Source organism: Peromyscus californicus, unplaced genomic scaffold, assembly GCF_007827085.1.
Source record: "Peromyscus californicus insignis strain IS unplaced genomic scaffold, ASM782708v3 Scaffold_7__1_contigs__length_154581171, whole genome shotgun sequence".
NCBI lineage: Eukaryota > Metazoa > Chordata > Mammalia > Rodentia > Cricetidae > Peromyscus > Peromyscus californicus.
This window is the reverse complement of record NW_026294595.1, coordinates 138,848,172-138,869,890: the sequence shown is the minus strand read 5'-3', so window position 1 is coordinate 138,869,890 and position 21,719 is coordinate 138,848,172. Positions and strand designations below refer to the sequence as shown.

The following is a 21,719-nucleotide window of genomic DNA, read 5'->3' as shown; positions in this document are numbered from 1 at the left end:
AGGGAGGACAGGAATCTCATTGACACATACATTAGCTCTAGCCAGAGAATTCAGTCAAACTGAATAGATGCTCTATCCATCCTGCAGAGCCATGCCAGCCCAGGCAAAGGGCAACGCCACTAGATGTCTTTGGAAGTGACCTCCTCAAGGATGTTGGTCTCACTTCCATCCACAGGGTCCCAAGATGAGAGGCTAGGCCTGGCCTCATTCACCATGCCAACCTGAGCCAACTTCTCCAGAAGGAAGTCCCAACCCTGGCCCTTTGCTGTCCCCATTTCTTGGCACCTTGCCATCCAAACTGATTCCTACCCCTTGTATAAGACACTGTGGGAGCTTCAAGACCTTAAGAGAGTCAGGGGGGCAAATATCTCACCAAACTATCACCCTGCACACCATCAACGAAGCCGAACTCAGGACATGCACAAATAAAAAGGACTTTGCTTGGAGTCTTAGGAACTGAGATCCTGGAGGCATGAGTTCAGAGAGTATTCCTCAGTGTTCTGAAGAAGGCAGGGATAACTGGCAAGCAGAGCTCATGCTACGGAGCAGTAAAATTCCCTTTGTAGGAAAATTGCACTGAATGTTGAGGAAGGAAGAGGGCTATGCTGGGCCTGATGGTGCAGGCCTGTAATCAAAGCTACTCGGGAAACTGAGGCAGGAACATCCTAAGTCTGGACTGACTGGGCTACAGAGCAGCAAGGACAATGCCAGGCTAGGAATCTTAGCCAGGCCTTGTCTCAAAACTTAAAAGTTAAAGGGGTGAGGAATGCAACTCGGAGGTAGAATGCTTGCCTAGCATGTGAGAGGCCCTGGGTTTCATCTCCAGTACAGGTTGGACAGGCATTGGGGAGTAACTGGGGAACTGGCCAAAGGAAACCAATGGAAGAATTATATACTTAGTAAGCATGTTCACAGAACAAGTTCAGTGCCATCTCCTTATGCATCTCTGGGCACAATAAACTGGCCTGTTGTACCAGATGTTCCAGATGCCTGTCGTCAGAGGGTGGAGGTGGCCAAGGCTTACGTTCCCAGGCAGAGCCGGCCATGTAAGTTAAACTGCCTTAAAGGAAAGTCACCGTGTGTGGCTTTCATTATAACCCCTCCTCCACTCCCCACGATACAGATGAGAAGACTGAGGCCCAAAGACGGCAAGACTTGCCTAATACTCAGAGGCCAAGTCAGCAATACAGGCAGAACTAGATCCCAGTCCCCACACAAGGACCTCTGCCACCTGCCTTCAATTCTTGCACAAACACCCCTTGCCTTGAAGATATCAGGCAGCAGGGTGGGGACGAGATCAGGGAAACACAAGCCACTCTAATTGTCCTCTGGTCCTCCTCCCCTGACTCATCTGCTCTGGCATCCCTGGAGCTGTAGGTGTTAATTTGGGGGCCTCTGGGCCCTGAGCTTACTGGGTGCCACAAAAGAAACATGAGACTCCAGAGCTCCCTCCTCCTGGTAGTCCTCCTGGCTTTGGAGACCCAGCTGCCTGTGGCCTGGTGCAGGAACAAGGGAGGTGAGTGTCGTGAATCCCTCTGCTCCAGGGGCCAGGAGGCTTCTTCCTGTCTATGGAGAGTGAGGCCTTTGGGAGAGTCAGTGATGTGTGTGTGTGTGTGTGTGTGTGTGTGTGTGTGTGTGTGTGTGTGTGTCTGTCTGTCTGTCTGTCTGTCTGTCTCTCCAAACACTTCAGTGCTCCCAGGAGCCTGCATTTTTATTTGTACATGATGCTTGTTCATGCTTGTGTCTTCACCTGTCAACGACCTCTGCCACTTTCTCCATGCCTGTCTGTGCCTACAATCACATCTGAACGTTTTCAAGGACACGAGGAACGTTGTTGGGAAGTGTGACCACCCAAAGCCCTGCACCTCTCTCTGTACACTCCAGGAACATTTTCAAGGTTCCTGTCTGAGCAAAGCACTATCTATATATATAAGCTTAGTGTGTCTGCGCTTATGGACATGTCTGCATGCATCCATGTGTCTCTCTGTATAGGGGAAAGCATACCTACCATTCTGATTGTGTTAACGGGTGTAAGCCTCCTCTGGACCCCCAGGGACCTGTAGAAGGGACTTGGGAGTTAGTAAGGAATGTGGCCCCTGTGATTTGGGGTCTGACGGGAGAAATCTCTGCTTTTGCCTCTCTTCTTCCTTCCCCTGTGTCAGAGCCATTTCCCACAAAGCTCAGGTTGGTGTGTTGACAGGAAGGACGCACAGGTGTTGTTACACAGGGGCCGCCCTGTCTGGGGGAGGCCACTCCCCCGCCCCCCCACCCCACCCCCACCCCCAGGCTAGAATGCTTTGACCTACCTTCACTTCTGCAGAGCTGGCCTTGCTTCTGTGGAAAGACTCCTCCAAGCCTGGGGAAGCCTGTGTAGGGTAGGCAGATGAAGAGAGCCGTTTCTACATGGCACCCCTTCCTTTTACCCTGGATTATGCCTTTCTGAGAGGCACAGGTCTCTGCCTGGGGCATGAGCTGGTTTGGGGAGGATGGTGCTCGGAGATCCCTGGCTAAGGGTGGAAGGCTGCTAGGAGGTTCCAAGGCCAGACCTCGTGTTGACTGTGATTCAGGCAACCATCACAGTGTTGTAGTGAGTCAGTACTGTTTTTATCCATTTTACTGATAAAGAAGCCAAGGCACAGTGGTAAAAACCACCTGCCCAAGGCCAAAGACCAAGATGACATCAAAAGTGGGTCTGATCATGGTCCTTGTACCTCAGAAGGCTCACTTCGCCAACTTTCCTCTCAGGAGGAAATGGGGCCTTGAAGGATAAATGTCAGGTGTGCCCATAAGTACATTTGTGGTGATGTGTGGAGCGACTGAGGTGGCCTAAGAGAGCAGTCCTGCCACCACACCCAGGCTGAGAGACCTGGTTCCACCAGAGCTTGGGCCTGCTTTGCCTGGCCAGGTGTGACACACTTACCATCACCGACTCGTGTCAATCCATCCTGCCCTGGTTCCTCTCCCACGACACATCTGCCTGGCTGCCAGCAGAGTCTCAGACGGTGACAGAAGGTGACAGGGCTGGGGGAAGGAAAACCTCAGTCTGTCTAGGTGGAAGCTCAGCCACTGCTGTTTACAGGAGCCCACGCTCCTCCTTCGAATGTCAGGGTGTTGGCAGTTGTGTAGAGTTATGCGTATCAAGGGCAAGGCGTGCTCCTGCATCTGCCTTCATCTGTGGAGCTGAGTACATTGACTGAACCATGCCCAGGTATGGTTGCTACACAGGTATGGTGTCTACACATCAGCTGTGGTGTGTGTGTGTGTGTGTGTGTGTGTGTGTGTGTGTGTGTGTGTGTGGAGAGAGAGAGAGAATGTGAGAGTGGGGGGGGAGTGTGTGTGTGTGTGTGTGTGTGTGTGTGTGTGTGACTCATAGAAAATGTGTCAGCGAGTAGGAAACCCGGGTGTGGAGGGAAGGTAAGGAGATCAGGTTGGGAAGTGTGACCACCCAAAGCCCTGCACCTCTCTCTGTACATTCCAGGCTTTTATGTCTGTCTCCACACTGTGGCACTGACAGTTTGTTCCACTTAAAACACCAATTTTCTGTTCCCTCCCTATCAGTCTAGTCCCTGGAATCCAACCCCTGGGCCCTCCTCCAGAAGTTCTCTCTGCCTCTATCCTGCAACCTACGCTCCACCAGAATGCACACCACTCCACCCCCAGCCCCCTAAAAGTTTCTGCTTCCTTGCTTAGGATCCAGGCAACTCCATTTGACCCACTGTCTGAGGCCTGAGCATCCCTGCACTGGGCTTGTGAGTTTGATACTAAATCTTGGCCTGTAGATAGTCTCCAAAGGCACTTCCCCCGCCCCGGCACAAACACACACACACACACACACACACACACACACACACACACACACGCACACGCACACGCACACACACACGCACACTCACACTCACACCTTCTTCCCTCCCAAATACCCACATTCTCCCAAGGAAGACATTCCTCAGAATGTGTGCTCCCTCCCAGGCTAAGCTGCTCACTCTCCAGCAGGGGGCAGCAGTTCAGCTTAAACCATCAGTTTAAGAACTAAGGCTGACGGGTCCACAAAGGACCACCTACTCTGTGCACAGCCAGTGCCCAGGCAGGGACAGAAAGAAGAAGGTTGACACCCACCGAGCCAATGGAGCTGTCTGAACTCTAAGCAAGGAGTGGAGAGCTTCTGGTGGGTGGGTGGGTGGGTGGAGCTGGGTAGGGTGGGTTGCAGGGTAGAGGCAGGGAGAACTTCTGGAAGAGGGTCCCCGGGATCACATCATGATGGATCCAACCATGATGCTATACTGAACTGAAGTTCAATCAGCCCCCTCCCTATAGCTCAAAGCAGCCACAGCAGAATGAACCGATTAAAGGGAGCCACACCCTGAGAGTTCCAGCCTAGGCCGGCGTTGGGGTAGGCGGATCACTGTCCTTGTGGGGCTTTAATTTCTCCCTCCAAATGGATATAGTGAGTGGTGTGTGTGTGTGTGTGTGTGTGTGTGTGTGTGTGTGTGTGTGTGTGTAACTCATAGAAAATGTGTCAACGAGTAGGATTTCCAACTTGTGTGTGACATCACAAGAAGACTAATTAGATCAACTCCAAGCAGAACATTCTAGAACTGTTAGGAGCAAAGGCTCAAAGACAGAGTTGATGCCCGAATCTGAAGTGGCGGGCATAGCAGGGCAGATGTGCCTCGTTGGTAAGCAGCTGGCACACACCCAACACTGGGCCTCCCTTCAAATGCCCCTCTTCCAAAGGGCCATTACAGTCCGAGTGCTGTGCACTGTGCTGTGCTCGTGGAGAACAGGGCAGGCAGGTGACAAGTCTCAGCCCATGAGAGGGACAGACAGCTGCAGGCACACACCCCAGTGCTGACCCGGCTCCATGGGCTCAGAGCAGCAGGGTCTTCTGCAGGGGTGACATTTCAACTGAGATCAACAAACTGATCAAGTGGCCAGGGTGGAAGACGGTACCAGGCAAAGCCAGAGCCTTGCAGAGAGCGAGCAGGAGCCACCTTGGAGCAGCTCAGGAGCCTGTGAGCAGGAAAGTAGGGGTGACAGAGAATGAGGCCAAGGAGGTGCAGGTGGGCAGGGTCCAGACCAGGCACCGTCTTATTGTCTGAGGTGAGACTGTGTGTGTATGCATCGGTATGTATGTTTGCACATATGTGTGGACAGGTGCACATATGTGTGGAGGCATGGAGACCAGAGGACAACTTGAGGGAGACTAGAGTGTCACGTCTCAAGTGACTCCTACCTTGTTTTTGAATCAGAGTCTCTCATTAACCTTGAACTCATCTAGTAGGCCAGGCTGGCTGGCCAGCAGGCCTCAGTAATCAACCTGTCTTCACCTCCTAGGGGCTAGGATTACAAGCGCATATCACACCCCCTCACCCACCCCTCCTAAGCCCACACTTTTTTTTTTTAACATGGGTTTTGAGGATCAAATTCTCAGTTGAGTGATCTCTGTAGCTTGAGATTTTAATTTCATTTTTCTCCTATCTGTTATGCCACTTGAATGTCAAATTAGCCCTAGATGGTAAAAAAAACTATAAAGCTCATCCTGGTGGCAAGCAAGAAATGAGACTGAGAGGTTAGAACCTGCGATCCCCAAGTCAGTGGTTGTTACACAACCCTGAGCTGCCTCTGGTTACATGATGTGAGGGTTCTCGTGCAGAAAAAATGGGGGGCTGCCCACCAGACGACGGACCTTGCCTCAAGGTGACTCCTGACCAGTGCATGAATGACCGCCAGTGTCCCTCATCTATGAAGTGCTGCTCCAGAGCCTGTTTCCGCCAGTGCGTCCCCAGGGTCTCAGGTAAATGGCCCCTCACTGTGCCAACCACCCAAACCCCAAGCCCCAGGGCTAGCGGGCACAAGCAAGACTCATTCAAGCTCCTGTATTGCAGTAAAGCTGGGCAAGTGCCCCGTGGATAAACTCCACTGCCTCAGTCCTAAAAAGCACACGTGTAACAAAGACTTCGACTGCTCAGGCAAGAAGCGATGCTGCCTCAGCGCCTGTGGCCGGGACTGCCGAGACCCCAGCAAAGGTACCACTCCTGGGGGCCAGGACCGTGCCTTCCCCTCCAGCCTAGCTCTAGTCTCAGCAGGACACCTCCCTCAGAAGCGAGGCCCCCCACATGGCCACAGCTGGAGAAGGAGGTGCACGGGCTCCCATTAGCGTGGCAGAGAAACCGGCTCCCTCCGTTCTCTTCTTACTGGGCGTGGAGACCACGTCCCGAGCTGCCTTGATGTCAGTTTGCCCTTCTGGAGGAGGCTGGGGAGTCCTGACTTAGCAATCATGAGTTGGACTGATGGGATCTAACTTCCTTACAGAAGAAGAGTTAAGCCTTTCTTTCCCTTTCTTTAGGCTAATTCCAGCTTAAGATCTGTGGCTCTGCACCTCAGGTGTGGTTCCCACCAGGAAGAGATCACGACAGGGGGCCAGGGATCCTGCCACCCAGGTCATCCCTCCAGAGCAGTTGTTACCTTCTGAGAGACACTGGCCTGTTGCCACTTCCCCTACAACTCATGCCTCCTGGTTTCTCCTCCTGTGCGCCAAGGTCCACAGAAGACCTTGAAGACACATCTCATCACTCCAGCTCCCCATCCCCTGCCACGCTGAGCTTCCCACCCTACCTCATAGCCATTTTTACATCTCCCTGTACATTCTGTTTCCTCCACTTAAAATGCCAACTCAGGCAACCCCTTCTCTACGGAGCCCTGGACCCACCTCCAACAGTCCTTCCCCGAAAATGTACGTCTAGCAGAATTTCCCAAACACAAGCTGTTACAATCCGTAACAGCCACACTGTAACGTGTTAAGTTGTGTAAAGCACCCCCTGTACATCGAGTTACTTGATGTCTTCATTTAAATGGCTCACTTTTGGGTGTAACAATTCATTTCCAAAGGATGGTGTGTGTGTGGCAGGGGGTCACTACAGTAAGTGAGATCTGCAAGATCACTGGTCAGAAACGGAATGGAATTGTGAAGCCAACTGTAATGAAAACAGCAGTTCCCTTAAGTTAATTTATGCTCGATTTAAATAATACCATTAAATTCTAGCTAGATAGGGCCACCCGCCAAGGCAGAGCCTGTCTCTGTTTTAATAAATGGAGATTAACAAGGGTTAAAGAGATGGCAGAGAGCAGAGCTCCGACTGAGTCAGCTCCCTGGGCAGAGTCGGGAGCGAAAAGAGAGCCTCGCACTGCAGGGTTGATGCTGTAGGATCTCAGGTTGTAGCCAAGCGCTCGCTGAGATCATTCCAATTGTCCCACATCCAGGGAAAGGTGCTCCAGCGGTTGGGATGCCCTGTGTAGAGTAGGTCTGTCTCCGCCGCTGGGCTGTGTCTCACTTGTCTTGATTTCCCTGGAGCCCAGCCTGTAGTCAGGGCCTAATGGGGGCTTCCTGAGAGGAGTCAGCAAGGATCTATCCATTCCTTGGACCCAGACAGCTGAATTCCTGACTGTCCTTCCTCCCCAGGACTGTCAGGAGGGGAAAGAGTTACCCCTGCCCCTCTCTCTGCGGAGCCTCCTTTTGTCTGCTGGACGCAGGCTACTATAGAGGTGGACTTGGGAATTCTGGCTCTCCTGCTCCTGTTCTTGTGACCCTGCTGTGTCGCCCAGGCGAGCTGTGGTGTAGTCCAGGCGAGCTGCTGTGTAGCCCAGGCGAGCCCTGCACCAACCACTTCTGTCTGCAGTCGGGAAGATGGACCAAGTTCCACCTTCTGGCTATCACAGCCCTTCTCACTAGATTCCAATGCCTGAACTGTTGACTCATAGTAACAGTTGCTAACAACATGGATCAAGGTGACATCTGGGAAAAAAGAAAGCTCTCTTGGAGTCACGGGATCTGTGCCATCTTGGATATTTCTCTGCCTCCTTCTGGGCCTCAGTTTCCTCACCCATCCCATTAACACAGATAATACCGAGGTTCATAGTCGCTGTCCACCATGTCCCTTCCCTTCCACAGATTCCCTAGGGGATAGTGTATGTAATGTTATAAACTACCTGTAATGGTTAGTTTATAAATTGCCAACTTAGCAGAATCTAGAATTACTGGAGAGACCGGCTTCTGGGCATCCCTGTGGGGGATTATCTTGATATTCTAATTGACGTGGGAAGACCCATCTTGACTGTGGGTGGGACCATTCCCTAGGAATTGGATCCTGAGCTGGACAAAACGAAGTGAGTGAGCCGAACAGCGCATGCACGCACTCATTGCTCTCTTCTGAATGCAGACGTCATGTGACCAACTGCTTCAAGCATCTGCTGCCTTGACTCCCCTGCCAATGAAGCACTGTATCTTGAACTGTGCGCTGAAATAAACCCTTTGCCTCTCCACTGCTTCTGTCAGAGTGTTTCGTCACAGGAACAGAAGAAGACATTGCAGAGTACCCACCCTGTGCCCCATATCCCTTCATTCACATGGACAATCAATCCCACTGAATCCTCACAGGCCTACTGGGTTTCTCTCTGTTTCACATACAAACAGAACTGAGGTACAAAGATGTTAATTTGGACAAAGCCAAAGGAGTCACACATACTAGAGCTAGGATTCAACCTGGAACAGTTGAGTCCCAATTCTTTATATCTTTATTAAGTAGTTCCAGTAGGTGGACACTTTAATAACAGTGTCCACAGATGAAAAAGTGAGGCCCGCCCAGCTCCAAGAAGGTTTTGTGAACAGGCTCAATCATAGACATCAGAGGCCTGCTGGTTCACACCTGATAGTCCTGGGTTTTATTCTTGAGGGAGAAGAGGATGAAAATTCAGAGGCTCTGGAAGGAAGTTCCCATATAAGCCAGCTAAAATTTGGAGGCCAGTGGTCCCATGGCTCTCCAGTGGTTCCAAATTCTGAGCTAGGTCCCTGGAGTGACAGGAGGTGCCAGATCACAGGCCGTGGCTTATAGTCATGCAATCCCTCTAGCCCAGTTCCTGGCCCACTCACCATCTGCTTCTTGGAGACTAGCCTTGTCTACGCAGTGTCTCCTCAGTCCTCAGCTGCCTAACTGCTGCCGCAAACCCACTGCCTCTCTCCCCCACCCTTGTGGAAAGTCTCCTGGCATGCTAGGCACCTGGTTCCTTTACAAACGCCAATCTTGTTCCCTGCCCTTATTCATTCAATTGTGTTTGCTGAGCACTTACTACGGGCTACAGGCCATGCCTCACACTCTAGAAGATGAGATAAAGGCCCAGGGAGGAATCTACATGATATACCCAGGCTGCAAAGGCCTGCCAGGCTACTGGAGGCCAGGAGAGGCCTAATTGATCCTGGAAGCTGTCCAAGCCCAAACCCTGAGTTTTAGTGGAAAGTGTGACATGCTAACCATTCATTCTCCCCTCCTTCCTTCGCGACAATAGTGTCTCCAGTTAGAAATATTGTCCATACCTCTCAGCTACTGGAATGCGTATGACGTTCTACATATTGCCCAGGGCAACACAGAGGTAGAAACCTGAAATGCTAGTTCAGCCACAACCGTGTATTTGTGTACTTTAATAACAGCCTATACTGATTTTAAAAGTTAAATTAACCTTAAAAGGTATTTTCTTTTTTCCCTCTTGTTTTCCTTCCAGCTAGAGATGTCCATGTGGCTCAAGACTGACCAGTCAGAAGCAGAAATTAGTCTACTGGGAAGGCCTTCCTAGAAAGCCACTGTTTATCCCACTGATGAGACAAAGTCAGCCTTTTGCCCCTCCTCCTAGGAACCCTCACACTTCCTGGCGGCTACCTACACCTACAGCCTAGAGAACTGTCTTGGTTGGGCTCCCCCAGGAGGAATCTTGGCATACAGATTCATTTGGTGAGGCTGATTTAGAAGTGTTCCTGGGAGGGGGGGGGGAGGGGGGAGTGGAGGGTGCCGGATGCCATAGAGAAGTACACCAGGAGAAGAGGCTCATGAGAGTGTGACAGTGGATGAAGCCCACAGGGCAAGTGCAGAACAAGTGCAGCTCTCACTTCAGCTCTCCACTTGCTAGCCATGCAAGGCTTCGACAGCCTGGGGCAAGCTTTAACAAAGGGGCACAGACAAGCTTGTCAAAAGGCATTCCAGGAGCCAGTGTGCACACAAGGCTAATGGATCCTCAAGAGGCTGTGCATAAAGCACCAGCACCCTCCACTCCTGGGAGGAGGGCCCCACCAGAGGGTAGAGGAGGGAGTCCCAAGGAGCCTGATCGTCAGTGCTGCTCATGAGCAACTATGCCAGCCGTATCCTACCGTAAAAGTCAGGCTCTTCTCTTGTGAAGCCACTGTGAGTCCATTTCTGTTCCTGCAGCTAACTTAGCCTGAAAGCAAAGGATGGGGAAAGTTATTTGTGGGGATGGCACAGCATGTGCTAACCCGCTCTGAAATCCAGAATGGAGATATGTTCTCATTTGCACATAAGGAGAGAAACAGCCAAGAAGAGACACTTGGTTCAAGGTCACACAGGAATCCAGTAGCAAAGGCCTTATCTATTGCTGAGTATCAAGCTACCATAAGTAAAGTGGATTAAACGATGAACACTTATTGAGTCATAGTGTCCTAATGAAGCTGCACTCAGCCTGAGTGGGAGTCTTATCTAAGCCTCAGCTGCAAAAGCCTTTGCTCGCAAGCCTTTGCTGGCAGCATTTCAGCTCTGTGAGGGTGAAGGAACCAGACACCCAGCTGGCAGTGGCCAGAAGTTACCCTCATTTACTTGCCCTTCCACCATGGTAACTTGCTTCATTAAAGTCAACAGAAGTCATAACCTTACATAATCTAATCACAGAAGGGACATGTCATCACCATACTCTAGAAGCAAATCAGTAAGTCACATACACAAGCACACACTTACACTAACACACATACACATATACTAACACTCATACACATATACACACACATATATTAACAGCATATACACATACATATACTAACACACATATATACACATATACACTAACAGCATATACACACACGCATATACTAACACACATACACACACTCACATACATTTAAACACGCATGATGAGTACAGAGTCTAGCTACGCCATTCACAGACTTCTGATTACAGAAATGGTGAGATGACCAGTTTGTAGGGTAGGGGCTGCAGAAATTATGATAATTCGTAACACTGCAATAAAAAAAAACCTAGTATACTACATTTTGAAGACTTAGCCTAAAAGTGATTATAGAAAGTATCTCATTATTAATTTCTTTATTATGTCATGTTAAAATTATATTTGGGTATATTGAGTTAAATAAAATACATTATTTTTAAAAACTCATCTTTTTTAAAAAAGATATTTATTTATGTATATGGTATTTTGTTTACATGTTTGTCTATACACCAGAAGAGGGCATCAGCTCCCATGGGACTATAGTCATAGACCATTGTGAGCCACCATGTGGCTGCTGGGAATTGAACTCAGGACCTCCAGAAGAGCAGCTAGTGCTCTTAACTGCTGAGCCATCTTTTCAACCCTCTTTTTATTTTTATTTTTTTAATGCTGCTATCAGAAACAAAACAAACAAACAAACTCAGGTAGTATCTTAGTATCCCAACTGACCTAGAACTCATCATCCAAGCAAGGATGACCTTGAACTTCCTATCTTCCCACCTTTGCGCCCACTGCCGGAGTTACAGCTATAAACGACAGGGCCTGGTTTGCGCAGTGCAGTACTGGACATCAGCCCCGAGGGCTTCATGGCCAACAGGCAGCACTGAACCTCATTCCCGGTCCAGAACCTGTAAAGGGCATAGGGCGGCTCACATCCTATGTTGTAAACTTGGTGTAAACCTCCGCCACATGGCCTAGAGAGAGGCAGGTGCTTCTTAAGACTTACACCTCCAGCTGAGGAATAACATCTCACCCAGCCAATGATGGATGGGATGGGGCCCGTATTGGTGACTGTTGTTATGAGTGAAGGAGCACACATATCAGCTACCCAAAAAAATGCTGGAGGATGGGCGTTACTAAGTAACGGTTGTCTGCGTGCCCCACTCCCCAGCCCTCCTGGAAGGAAGTAATCAGGATTCTCTAGGTGAGTGGGAGTTCTGAGCCTCCCGGACAGAAGGATGGGTTGCTGGCTTCACAACTCACTTGGGGAGAAGAGGGCACTAGAGCCTTAGCAGGCACAGCTGGGGCTCCAAGGAGATGAAGCAGTTCCCCAGCCTCCCATCTCAGACCTCCACAGTCTGAGCAAGTACCCGGATGTCACATATTAAGTCAAAAGCTTAAGAACCACATTGGTGTCAAAAATGCCTGGGCTAAGTCCCTTGAACTAGTGCCTGGCCTATATTAATCACTAAATTAAGCAAATCGTGGTTTCTGTCATTCCTGGGCCAGAGCTTAAAACCTTTCTCCAAGGGTGTCCCCATTCCCTAATGTCCCATTCCTCCAGGCTCTGACTTTGAAGGATACTCCCAGCTGTTAGGCCCCCATCCATCCCAGGCAAGAATAGAAACCAGCGCCTCCGGCCGCCCGCGGCCTCCCTCCCTCCCCCGGCAGCGATCGATGCGGCCTCAGCCGCGGGGGACGGGAACACAGGAAAGGAGGGGGCCGCCGGGCCTCCGCAGGAGTGAGGCGCAGCGGGGCCTCCGGGGCAGAAAACAGCCCCGGAGGCGCCTTTTGGAGACAGGCGCGCTGGACTCCCAGGAGGCCAGGACAGGTAAGGAGTCTCCCTCGGGGAGGGGCGTGGCTGGGAGAGTGGGAGGCGGAGATGGCCTGGGGATTCCTGGTTCTGGAGTCCCTTCTCGGAGACCTTCAAGGAGGGACAGCGCGACAGAGATGGTCTTGCTTGCACATTCTGTAAAATGGGATTTAGAAAACTTGGGTGGTGTCAGGATAAAACTGAGTACGCTGTGTGTGAGGAGCTCAGTGAAGCGGCCAGCATGCAGGGGTACTCACAGAAAGTATCAAGAATGCAGAACCAGTCCCCTGACAGGCCCACAGACAGTCTGTGTGATCTTGAAAAAGTAACTCAGTCTGACTGACTGCGAGTCTTAACAAGAAATGTTTGTTGAATTAATTATCTGAATTCATACAGCAGGGAGGTGAGTGCCAGATAAATCCCCTTCTACCAACCTTCTAACATGTGATAGAAGAGGATTAAAAACTGGATGTTTTGATGCCAAAGCCAATGGAGGATGCCAGTGATGTACCAATTATGGGCCGGGGACAGCACTACCATAAACATCAGCTTGCTTAATCCTCAGAGTCTCTCCAGTGTGGTCCAGACCACAGAGCAGAGGACAAACCGGAAGCTTGGATAGGGCAATGGGTCCACTTAGGTCAACAGCTAGGAAGTGGCAAATTCAGAATCTGAACGCAGATCTGATGAAAAGAAGGGACACGATTGTGATGTTTACTGAGCACCCATTGTGTACCAGGGATTTTGCATGCATTCTGGTAAGAGTTCATCCAGTGTCATGCTCTCCGTTCTAGGTAAGAGAGCTAATGCCCAGAGCCCAGTAGCCAACTAAGGATGGAATCTCAATGCCCATAAAGCCAAGCCCAGTGTTAGTGAAGGGCATCTGGGCTCCAGGGCTTGGTGTGCCCTCCATCCCCTTCCCCTGGAAGAAGGCATTACTGACCGCTCAGCACAGATGAGATTACACAGTTTCATGGAGCAGGGATGAGCCAGCAGCGCTCGGTTCCAGGAGGATCAGGGATCAGTGGACAGTGGGAGAATCTAGCATTTCTGAAGTATCAACTAAACCAGACAGTTTCCATAAACCATCTGGACCACCACCACCCTCCACCCCGTCCCCGGCTATCTCTGGAATGTGTGCTATTGTCTGCACTGTGTATTCTGCAGGAAACTAAGGTCTAGCGAAGAAACGTTTTAGTCAAGGGCCAGGTCCATTAAGGATAAAGTTAAATTGTGGTTTGCCTGACTCCAGAAGACAGTGGCATAGGGGGGTAATTTAACCAACTCTTTCTGTGAGTCTGAAAAAGATATTAGGCCACACAATCACTATACCCACACTTTCAAGTGGATATTCTGACCCCTGTTGGGGAAGGCTATGAGGAAGTATGTGACTGTTAAGGTAACACAGAGCCAAGGTTGAAGGTCCGGTCTGAAGGACGCCACGGCATATTATTACATAGTCTATCCCAGTAGCTCTCAGACTTGACCATGTATTAGAATCACCCTCCAGGCTTCTTAAAAACAGACTGGCCGGGTGCACTGGGGTGGGTCTGGAATCCCAACACTCAGGAGACTGGGGCACAAGGATCAAAGGTTTGATATCAGCCTGAGTGGGCTGCATGGTGAGATTGTCTCCAAATAAATAATAAACAAATACATAAATAAAACAATATAAAAATACAGAGTGCAGGCTCCCACCTCAGAGGTCATCAAAATCAGGGCAGACTGAGAATGCATCTTTGACCAACTCCTGTGATAAAGATGCTCTTAGTCCAGGGAACACAATCTGAGAATCAAGAGTCTCCCAGCTGACTTTCTTAATAATCCTGGGTAGTAAGCCCTAACTAACCCCATCTACAGAGGAAGATACTGAGGTTCAGAAGAGCCACCATACACATCTGGTTTCCTAAGCCCAAGCTTGACCAGGAAGAGGAGAGATGTCCCACACTAGCGCCTAGCCGATGCCAGGCCATCCCGCCACCCCATCGCTTCTAAAGCCCTTTAAGGTAGGCCTCCTATCTGTTGTACCCTGGAGGAAATAGGTTGGGCATGGGAAGGATGGGTGATTTAGTCAAAGTCATCAAGTCTGGGGGTGAAGAATATTCAGACCCAGGCCTGACTTCAGTCCAGGGGGCATTCCATATCTGGGTGCCTACTGCATGCCTGGCACTTCACACAGTCTCCAGCACCCCGTCTGGTGGATGGAGCCATGGATTTTAACCCACAGGGCAGCACACTTGAGCCATGGTGAGCGAATCCCCGGGGCCGGGCTCCAGGGTGCCCTGGAGGCCAAGAGATGAGGCACTGCGTGTGAACGTGGGCGGAGTGCGGCGGCTGCTGAGCGCGCATGCTCTAGCACGCTTCCCTGGCACACGGCTGGGTCGCCTACAGGCGGCGGCGTCCGAGGAGCAGGCGCGGCGCCTGTGCGATGATTATGATGCAGTGGCACGCGAGTTCTACTTCGATCGGCACCCGGGCTTCTTCCTCGGCCTGCTGCACTTCTACCGCACCGGCCACCTGCACGTGCTGGACGAGCTGTGCGTCTTCGCCTTCGGCCAGGAGGCCGACTACTGGGGCCTGGGCGAGAATGCACTGGCCACGTGCTGCCGCGCACGCTACCTGGAGCGGCGGGTGACAAGGCCTCGCGCCTGGGACGAGGACAGCGACGCGCCGAGCAGCGTGGACCCATGCCCCGACGAGATCTCCGATGTGCAACGGGAGCTGGCGCGCTACGGTGCGGCCCGCTGCGGTCGCCTGCGCCGCCGCCTCTGGCTCACTATGGAGAACCCGGGCTACTCGCTGCCCAGCAAGCTCTTCAGCTGTGTGTCCATCGGCGTGGTGCTCGCCTCCATCGCAGCCATGTGCATCCACAGCTTGCCGGAGTACCAAGCCCGGGAGGCAGCGGCAGCAGTGGCGGCAGTGGCCGCGGGTCGCAGTGCAGAGGACGTGCGCGATGACCCGGTGTTGCGCCGCCTGGAGTACTTCTGCATCGCCTGGTTCAGCTTCGAGGTGTCATCGCGCCTGCTGCTGGCTCCTAGCACGCGCAACTTCTTCTGTCACCCGCTCAATCTCATCGACATTGTGTCGGTGCTGCCCTTCTATCTCACACTGCTGGCTGGCGCGGCGCTTGGTGACCGGCGTGGAGCCAGCGGAGAGGAGCTTGGAGATCTGGGCAAGGTGGTGCAAGTGTTCCGCCTCATGCGCATCTTCCGTGTGCTCAAGCTGGCACGCCATTCCACTGGGCTACGCTCGCTGGGCGCCACACTCAAGGTAGGATGGCTGAGGCCGGGTTGAGGCAGAGGGAAGATGTAGGGCAGGATGGGCTAGTTGTTGCATTTGTAGCCTTGCCAAATACAGGTACCCATGGACTAAGATGCTACCTGTTGAGCCAGGCATAAGGCAAGAGGCCAGGTATACATTCATATTCACCCTAATCTAACCCCATGACTTCGTAAAGAAGGTTACCAGACCTGGAGTGATAACTCGATTAAGAGCCCTAACTGCTTTTCCAAAGGATTCACGTTTGGCACCCAGCTCGCAACAGTCTGTAACTTCAGTTCCAGGGCATCTGATGCCCTCTTCTGGCTTCCACAGGCACTGCACACATGTGGTGCACAAATACACATGCAGGCAAAACACCCCTGCATGCAAATAAAGATAAATCTCCAAAAATATATAAGTAAATAAATAGAAGAAGGGCTTGGTGCTACCTGTGTGTCCCCCAGAAGAATACAGAAAAATTAATATATAAAAATAAATAAATACAGAAAATAAAATGGAGTGAACCATGGGACTGGAGACATCACCCAGTGGTTAAGAGCGGGTTCTGCCCTTGCAGAGGACCAAGTTTGGTTTTCAGCACCCACATCAGGTGGCTGACGGTCACTTCTGACGGCAGCTCCAGTGGATTCCAGCACTTCTGTGGGCACCCAGACACACATGCATATAGCCACAGGCATACACATAATTTTAAATAAAACTTTTTTTTTTTTTTAAAGATTTGTTTATTTATCATGTATACAGAAGAGGGCGCCAGATCTCATTACAGATGGTTGTGAGCCACCATATGGGTGCTGGGAATTGAACTCAGGACCTCTGGAAGAGCAGTCGGTGCTCTTAACCTCTGAGCCATCTCTCCAGGCCCCTAAATAAAACTTTTAAAAATTAAAGTGAACCACTATTGAGAGAGAGAGAGAGAGAGAGAGAGAGAGAGAGAGAGAGAGAGAGAGAAGGAAAGAGAGGGAAAAAGAGGAAGGGCTTTTGATGTACCTGTCAAATATCAAGTAAAACAGCGCAAACAAATATGCAAAGCAGGATGCTAACTGGCTTCTCTTTTGACGCCTTTCCTCTAGCATCATTGGAAGGCACAGGTAGTCTCAGGTCAGTCTTAGCCTAGAAATAGCCTAGAGCTAACACTTACTATGCACAGAATGAGTGTTCCATGCCAATTTCACATTCGTTATTGATTAGTCCTTAGGACAATTTCCTTGGGAAGATGCTATAATTTATTTTCTTCCCGTAAATGAAGATCCTGGGGTGGTGAGGTTGTTTTATAAGCCTGGTTGCAGTTTATTGGCCACTGGCCCTGCTCAGGGGGTGAAATTAGCCTGGTTCAGGGAAGGAGGCAACATGAACAACTTGTACCACAATCTGATAAGGGAACAGAGTGAATGTCAGCAGAGGGGACACAGGAGGAGGAGATTCGGGGGTTTGAGGTACTGAGGGGCATGAACTCTGGGCCCATGTTTTTGTTTGTTTCTTTTGTTGTTGTTGTTGTTGTTCCAAGGGCACTGAGGAGCCTGTGAGGGGCTTGTATTGTCACTACAGATGTGGAAACTGAGGTTCTAAGAGGTGATAGGACTTGTGGGAGGCTCCTTAATAAGTGGTGGACCCCAGAGAACAAGCCAGCCATGCCCAGCTTCAGCCTTTTGTGCTCTCCCAAGCCCTAGGCAACACTGTGAAGGATCCCCAGAAAGGCACTCACAAGTCCCTCCTAACCTTGATGACACAGCATCTTGTATGTCCTAATAATGCAGGGCAGCCAGGATACTAGCCACTGGTGTGTGACCTGGGAAGAACCCTCGGGTACCAAGCAATTACGGGGAAATATGTTAGCCAGACCCCTTTAATTCAGATTCACCCTAGGGAAGAGCCTTATGCTCCCCACACCTTCCTACTTTGCAGAGAATCAGAGCTGAGGCTCCTAGCTTTATCCACAAGGAGGAGGAAGAGTGATAACCAGAGCTGTGAGAGTAAGACACAGGTGTAACTAAAGTGAAGTCCCAGACCATCAACAGCTTCCTCAAAGGTTGCCAGAAAGGCAGAATCTCTGGCTCTACCCCAGACCTACTTGAGTTTTAGCTTTTAAACAGACCCCCCTACATAATTCTTCTATATGTTATAGTTTGAGAGACCCTGCTGTAGAAAAGGGGTTCTCAGCATTGGTGACATTTGAGGACAGGTAATTAATTCTTCATTGGGGAGGAGGGTGTCTTATGTTCTGTGAGATAAATACTAAGCCTTATCCTTGGCCTGTGTGCATGCATGCCAGCCTGTGCCCACTATGACAACCAAGTACTCCCTTGGTGGGCAAGGTGAGCAGAACTGCTTTGTTTGAAAATCAGGCACCCATTAAAAGTATATTTATTCTTTAGATAGCTTAGGGAACTCATCTCCTCTCAGTTTCCTTGTGGGGCAGACATTATTTTTGTACTTGTCAGAAATGTTATAGAGCAATTCAAACACACACGGAACCATTTCTTTGCATTATGAAATATAAACTGTGGTTCTCTTGGTTGTGTGAGTGCATAAAAAAAAACACCAGGATGTCAATTCGTGTGGCCAAGCAGTTACCATCTGCATAGAAATCGGGCCTGCATTCAATCACAGCGAGTTTTGTTGCTTAGTGTAGTTGGAAGAGTGCAGTTCAGAGTCAGAGTCTTGCCATCAGTTCTACCATTTGATGTTGGATATTCTTTTATACTCAGTTCTACCATTTGATGTTGGATATTCTTTTATACTCAGTTCTACCTTTTGATGTCGGATATCCTTTTATACTCCGTAAGCCTCAGTGTCTCCCAATAATATAAGTCCAGATAGCTCTGACTTGGGCTCATATATTTTCTTTCAGCACAGCTACCGTGAGGTGGGCATCTTACTGCTGTACCTGGCTGTGGGTGTGTCAGTATTCTCGGGTGTGGCCTACACAGCTGAAGAAGAAAACGTGGGCTTTGACACAATCCCTGCCTGCTGGTGGTGGGGCACCGTGAGCATGACCACAGTGGGCTATGGGGATGTGGTGCCGGAGACTGTGGCTGGCAAGCTGGCGGCCTCAGGCTGCATCCTAGGTGGCATCTTGGTGGTGGCACTCCCCATCACCATCATCTTCAACAAGTTTTCCCACTTCTACCGGCGCCAGAAGGCACTGGAGGCCGCCGTGCGGAGCAGCGGGCAGCGGTCTTTTGAGGACTTGCTGAGCAGCGTGGACGGGGTATCAGAGGTATCTCTGGAAACATCTCGAGAGACTTCTCAGGAGGGGCAGTCTACAGACCTGGAGACCCAGGCCCCCAGTGAGCCTGCAAAACCTCAGAGTTATTAAAACCAGGGCTCTGCATTCCCTCCCCACAGCCTCAGAGTCAGCTAACAGAGCAGAGCCCTCCCCTGCTTAAGTTCTGCATGGGAGTCATCCACCTGAGCAATGAGATCTAAGCCCAAGGCAGGATAGTACACAACAACCTCCTTTGAAGTAGATACGCACCAAGAGGAGGAAGAGGATGGCCTCTATATGAGCCCCGTTAGCCCTGTGCTGGCAGATAATTATCCCCATTTCACAGGTGAGGGAACTGAAGCTCACCCAAATGTCACAGAGCTGCTATAAAGAAGTCATCTTTTAACACTAAGTCTCAGGAAGGAGCTGGAGGCTGAGTCCTTACACAATCTGTAGGGTCCATAGCACAACCGTCTTCAGCACTACTTCCTAGGGCTGACTTACACAGAGACCTGAACAGACCCTTCTGGGACTTAGACCCAACTCTATACCTGCTTGGGAAAGGTGGCCAACCCCTGTCCCCAGAACTAGATCCTAGCCCATCGGTCACAACTGGTGACCTAGAAGATTATGGAGGAGGAACCAACTTATAACCAGCTCAGCTTTGAGCTCTTGGTGGCAGAGGGCTGCTGTGTGTGCTCCTGTCCTGCTTGGTCTTTGTCAACTTGACACAAGCTAAAGTTATCCGGGAAGAGGAACCTCAACTGAGAAAACACCTCCATCAGATCACCTGTAGGCAAGCCTGTGGGACATTATCTTGATTAATGACTGATATGGGAGGGCCCAGCCTGCTGTGGGCAGTACCATCCCTAGGCAGGTGGTCCTGGGGTGTATAAGCAAACTGAACAAGCCATGGGAGCAAGTCAGTAAGCTGTGTTCCTCCATGGTCTCTGCTTCAACCCCTGCCTCCATGTCCCTGCCTTGAATCCCTGCCCTGGCGTTCCTCTATGGACGATGACCTGGGATATGTAAGTCAAATAAACCTTTTCCTCGCCAAGTTGCTTTTGGTCATGGTCTTTATCACAGCAATAAAACCTGACTACCACAGCTCCCATTCTACCCTTGGGGAGTTCCCTCTGTCCATCACACAGAACTCTAGCCCTGCCATGAGTAGTACCCAGGCAAATGTTTGAGATTCTTATCCTTTTTGGCCAGTGCTGGTCCCATCATCCTTGATAGAGGTAAATCTTTTACACTCCCCTGCCAAATCTTCTATCCCTTTGGCTGAACAAGTTGTGAAGGGGTCCGGTCCCTACCTTTTTACACATTGCAACCAAGCACCCATTTCTCTATCATCAGGGCCTCCTGGAGGCCCCAGCTATTCCATCACACTGAACCCCAAGGTAGAAGACATCATCTGGCTCATCCCCAAGATCAGGGCAGGGTGGGTTAGTCCATATTGCCTAGACTGAGCAATCGCTACAGCCTGCTGGACACCAGGTACTGGGAGGAAGGAGGAAATAGAGAGAGACCTTGCTCTTGAAAGAGTGTGAACAACATTGGAAAGGAGGCCCACAGGGCAGTCCATCCCCAGCCCTGCTTTGGTTTGGGAACTTTTTTTTTTTTTTTTTTTTTTTGGTTTTTCGAGACAGGGTTTCTCTGTGTAGCTTTGCGCCTTTCCTGGAACTCGCTTTGGAGACCAGGCTGGCCTCGAACTCACAGAGATCCGCCTGGCTCTGCCTCCCGAGTGCTAGGATTAAAGGCGTGCGCCACCACCGCCCGGCTGGTTTGGGAACTTTTAACAATGACTCCATCATGGTTTGTCACTTACTCATTTAACGGATCATTATTGGAAGAGTCGTAAGCGTAGGCTCCCCATGTGACCTACATTCCCTTCAGATGCACGGTAATTTTAGTCTATTTCAGATGTTTTCCAATGCCTTTGGAGGAGGAATGCACTCTCCAGTGTCCCACAGCTTCTCCTCTGTCCCCTCTCATACAAGTCATCATGTTCCACCCTCTTTGACCATGTCAGATTTGCCTTGGCTGTTGGACCTCTGCCTGACTGCTTACCAGGTTCAAGAGGTAGTCATGGTAGAGAACACAAACGTCCCTCTACTAATAAGGGAACTAGTTGGGGAGACAGACTCAAATGTAATAGTCACAAACTTTCATAACAGTTAACTTTACTAGGTAGGAAACCAGGAGCATGTGTACTCTACCAGAGTCCGTAACCTGAGACTATCAGAGAATGCTTTCCTGAGTGACAGACAGTCTAACCTGCTCTAATAAGGGTAAATGGGTTCCAGGGAAGAGTATTCCAAACGAGAGTACACAACAGACGCCCAACATGATCCCCAGTCTCCGGATTGTGGCAGACACAGGAGCTGAGCCAAAAGGCCTCTGGGGAGCTCACCATGTTAATCATCTTTCCAGCATACTCGCCTCCTAACATCTGTGTCCAGCTGTGCCCAGCTGAGGGACAGACTGGAAAGCTTCCCGCACGCTCCTTTGGCCTGGCTTAACACACACCAGACTTTCTGATCCTTCAAACAGAACTCTAAACGTGGCATGGGGGCAGATGGGGGGGGGACGACTGTCTGCTGCAGGTTGTCTGCCATCCCAGCAGCAATGCAGTGGCTC

At 50.5% G+C, this 21,719-nt stretch overlaps 2 protein-coding genes across 5 annotated transcripts; both read left to right on the top strand.

Annotated features, from left to right (window-relative positions):
- Positions 1 to 1,431: 1,431 nt before the first annotated feature.
- On the top strand, positions 1,432 to 13,421 carry Wfdc5 (WAP four-disulfide core domain 5). The gene is made up of 5 exons (XM_052723720.1): positions 1,432 to 1,516; positions 5,654 to 5,794; positions 5,886 to 6,026; positions 12,341 to 12,607; positions 13,384 to 13,421. Exons 1-5 carry the CDS (start codon positions 1,432 to 1,434, stop codon positions 13,419 to 13,421), a joined length of 672 nt encoding a protein of 223 aa, XP_052579680.1.
- Positions 12,008 to 20,133, top strand: Kcns1 (potassium voltage-gated channel modifier subfamily S member 1). Of its 4 annotated transcripts, none has more exons than XM_052725571.1 (4): positions 12,008 to 12,607; positions 14,450 to 14,595; positions 14,822 to 15,859; positions 18,720 to 20,133. In XM_052725571.1, the coding sequence occupies exons 3-4, from the start codon at positions 14,834 to 14,836 to the stop codon at positions 19,185 to 19,187; spliced, it is 1,494 nt and encodes a 497-aa protein (XP_052581531.1). In that variant the 5' UTR covers positions 12,008 to 12,607; positions 14,450 to 14,595; positions 14,822 to 14,833; the 3' UTR covers positions 19,188 to 20,133. The 4 variants fall into 4 exon arrangements, with proteins under 4 accessions (XP_052581531.1, XP_052581533.1, XP_052581530.1 ...); XM_052725573.1 differs by having other exon boundaries at positions 12,009 to 12,607; positions 14,981 to 15,859; XM_052725570.1 differs by having other exon boundaries at positions 12,009 to 12,607; positions 14,817 to 15,859.
- Positions 20,134 to 21,719: the final 1,586 nt, after the last annotated feature.

Bases quoted from the DNA above. Each gene is read 5' to 3' on its own strand.
- Wfdc5 (XM_052723720.1), top strand. From the start codon at position 1,432: ATGAGACTCCAGAGCTCCCTCCTCCTGGTAGTCCTCCTGGCTTTGGAG. The intron at 6,027-12,340 runs GTACCACTCCTG...CCATTCCTCCAG, and splicing joins CTGCCGAGACCCCAGCAAAG to GCTCTGACTTTGAAGGATAC. The intron at 12,608-13,383 runs GTAAGGAGTCTC...TCTCCGTTCTAG, and splicing joins CTCCCAGGAGGCCAGGACAG to GTAAGAGAGCTAATGCCCAG.
- Kcns1 (XM_052725571.1), top strand. From the start codon at position 14,834: ATGGTGAGCGAATCCCCGGGGCCGGGCTCCAGGGTGCCCTGGAGGCCA. The intron at 15,860-18,719 runs GTAGGATGGCTG...ATTTTCTTTCAG, and splicing joins CGCTGGGCGCCACACTCAAG to CACAGCTACCGTGAGGTGGG.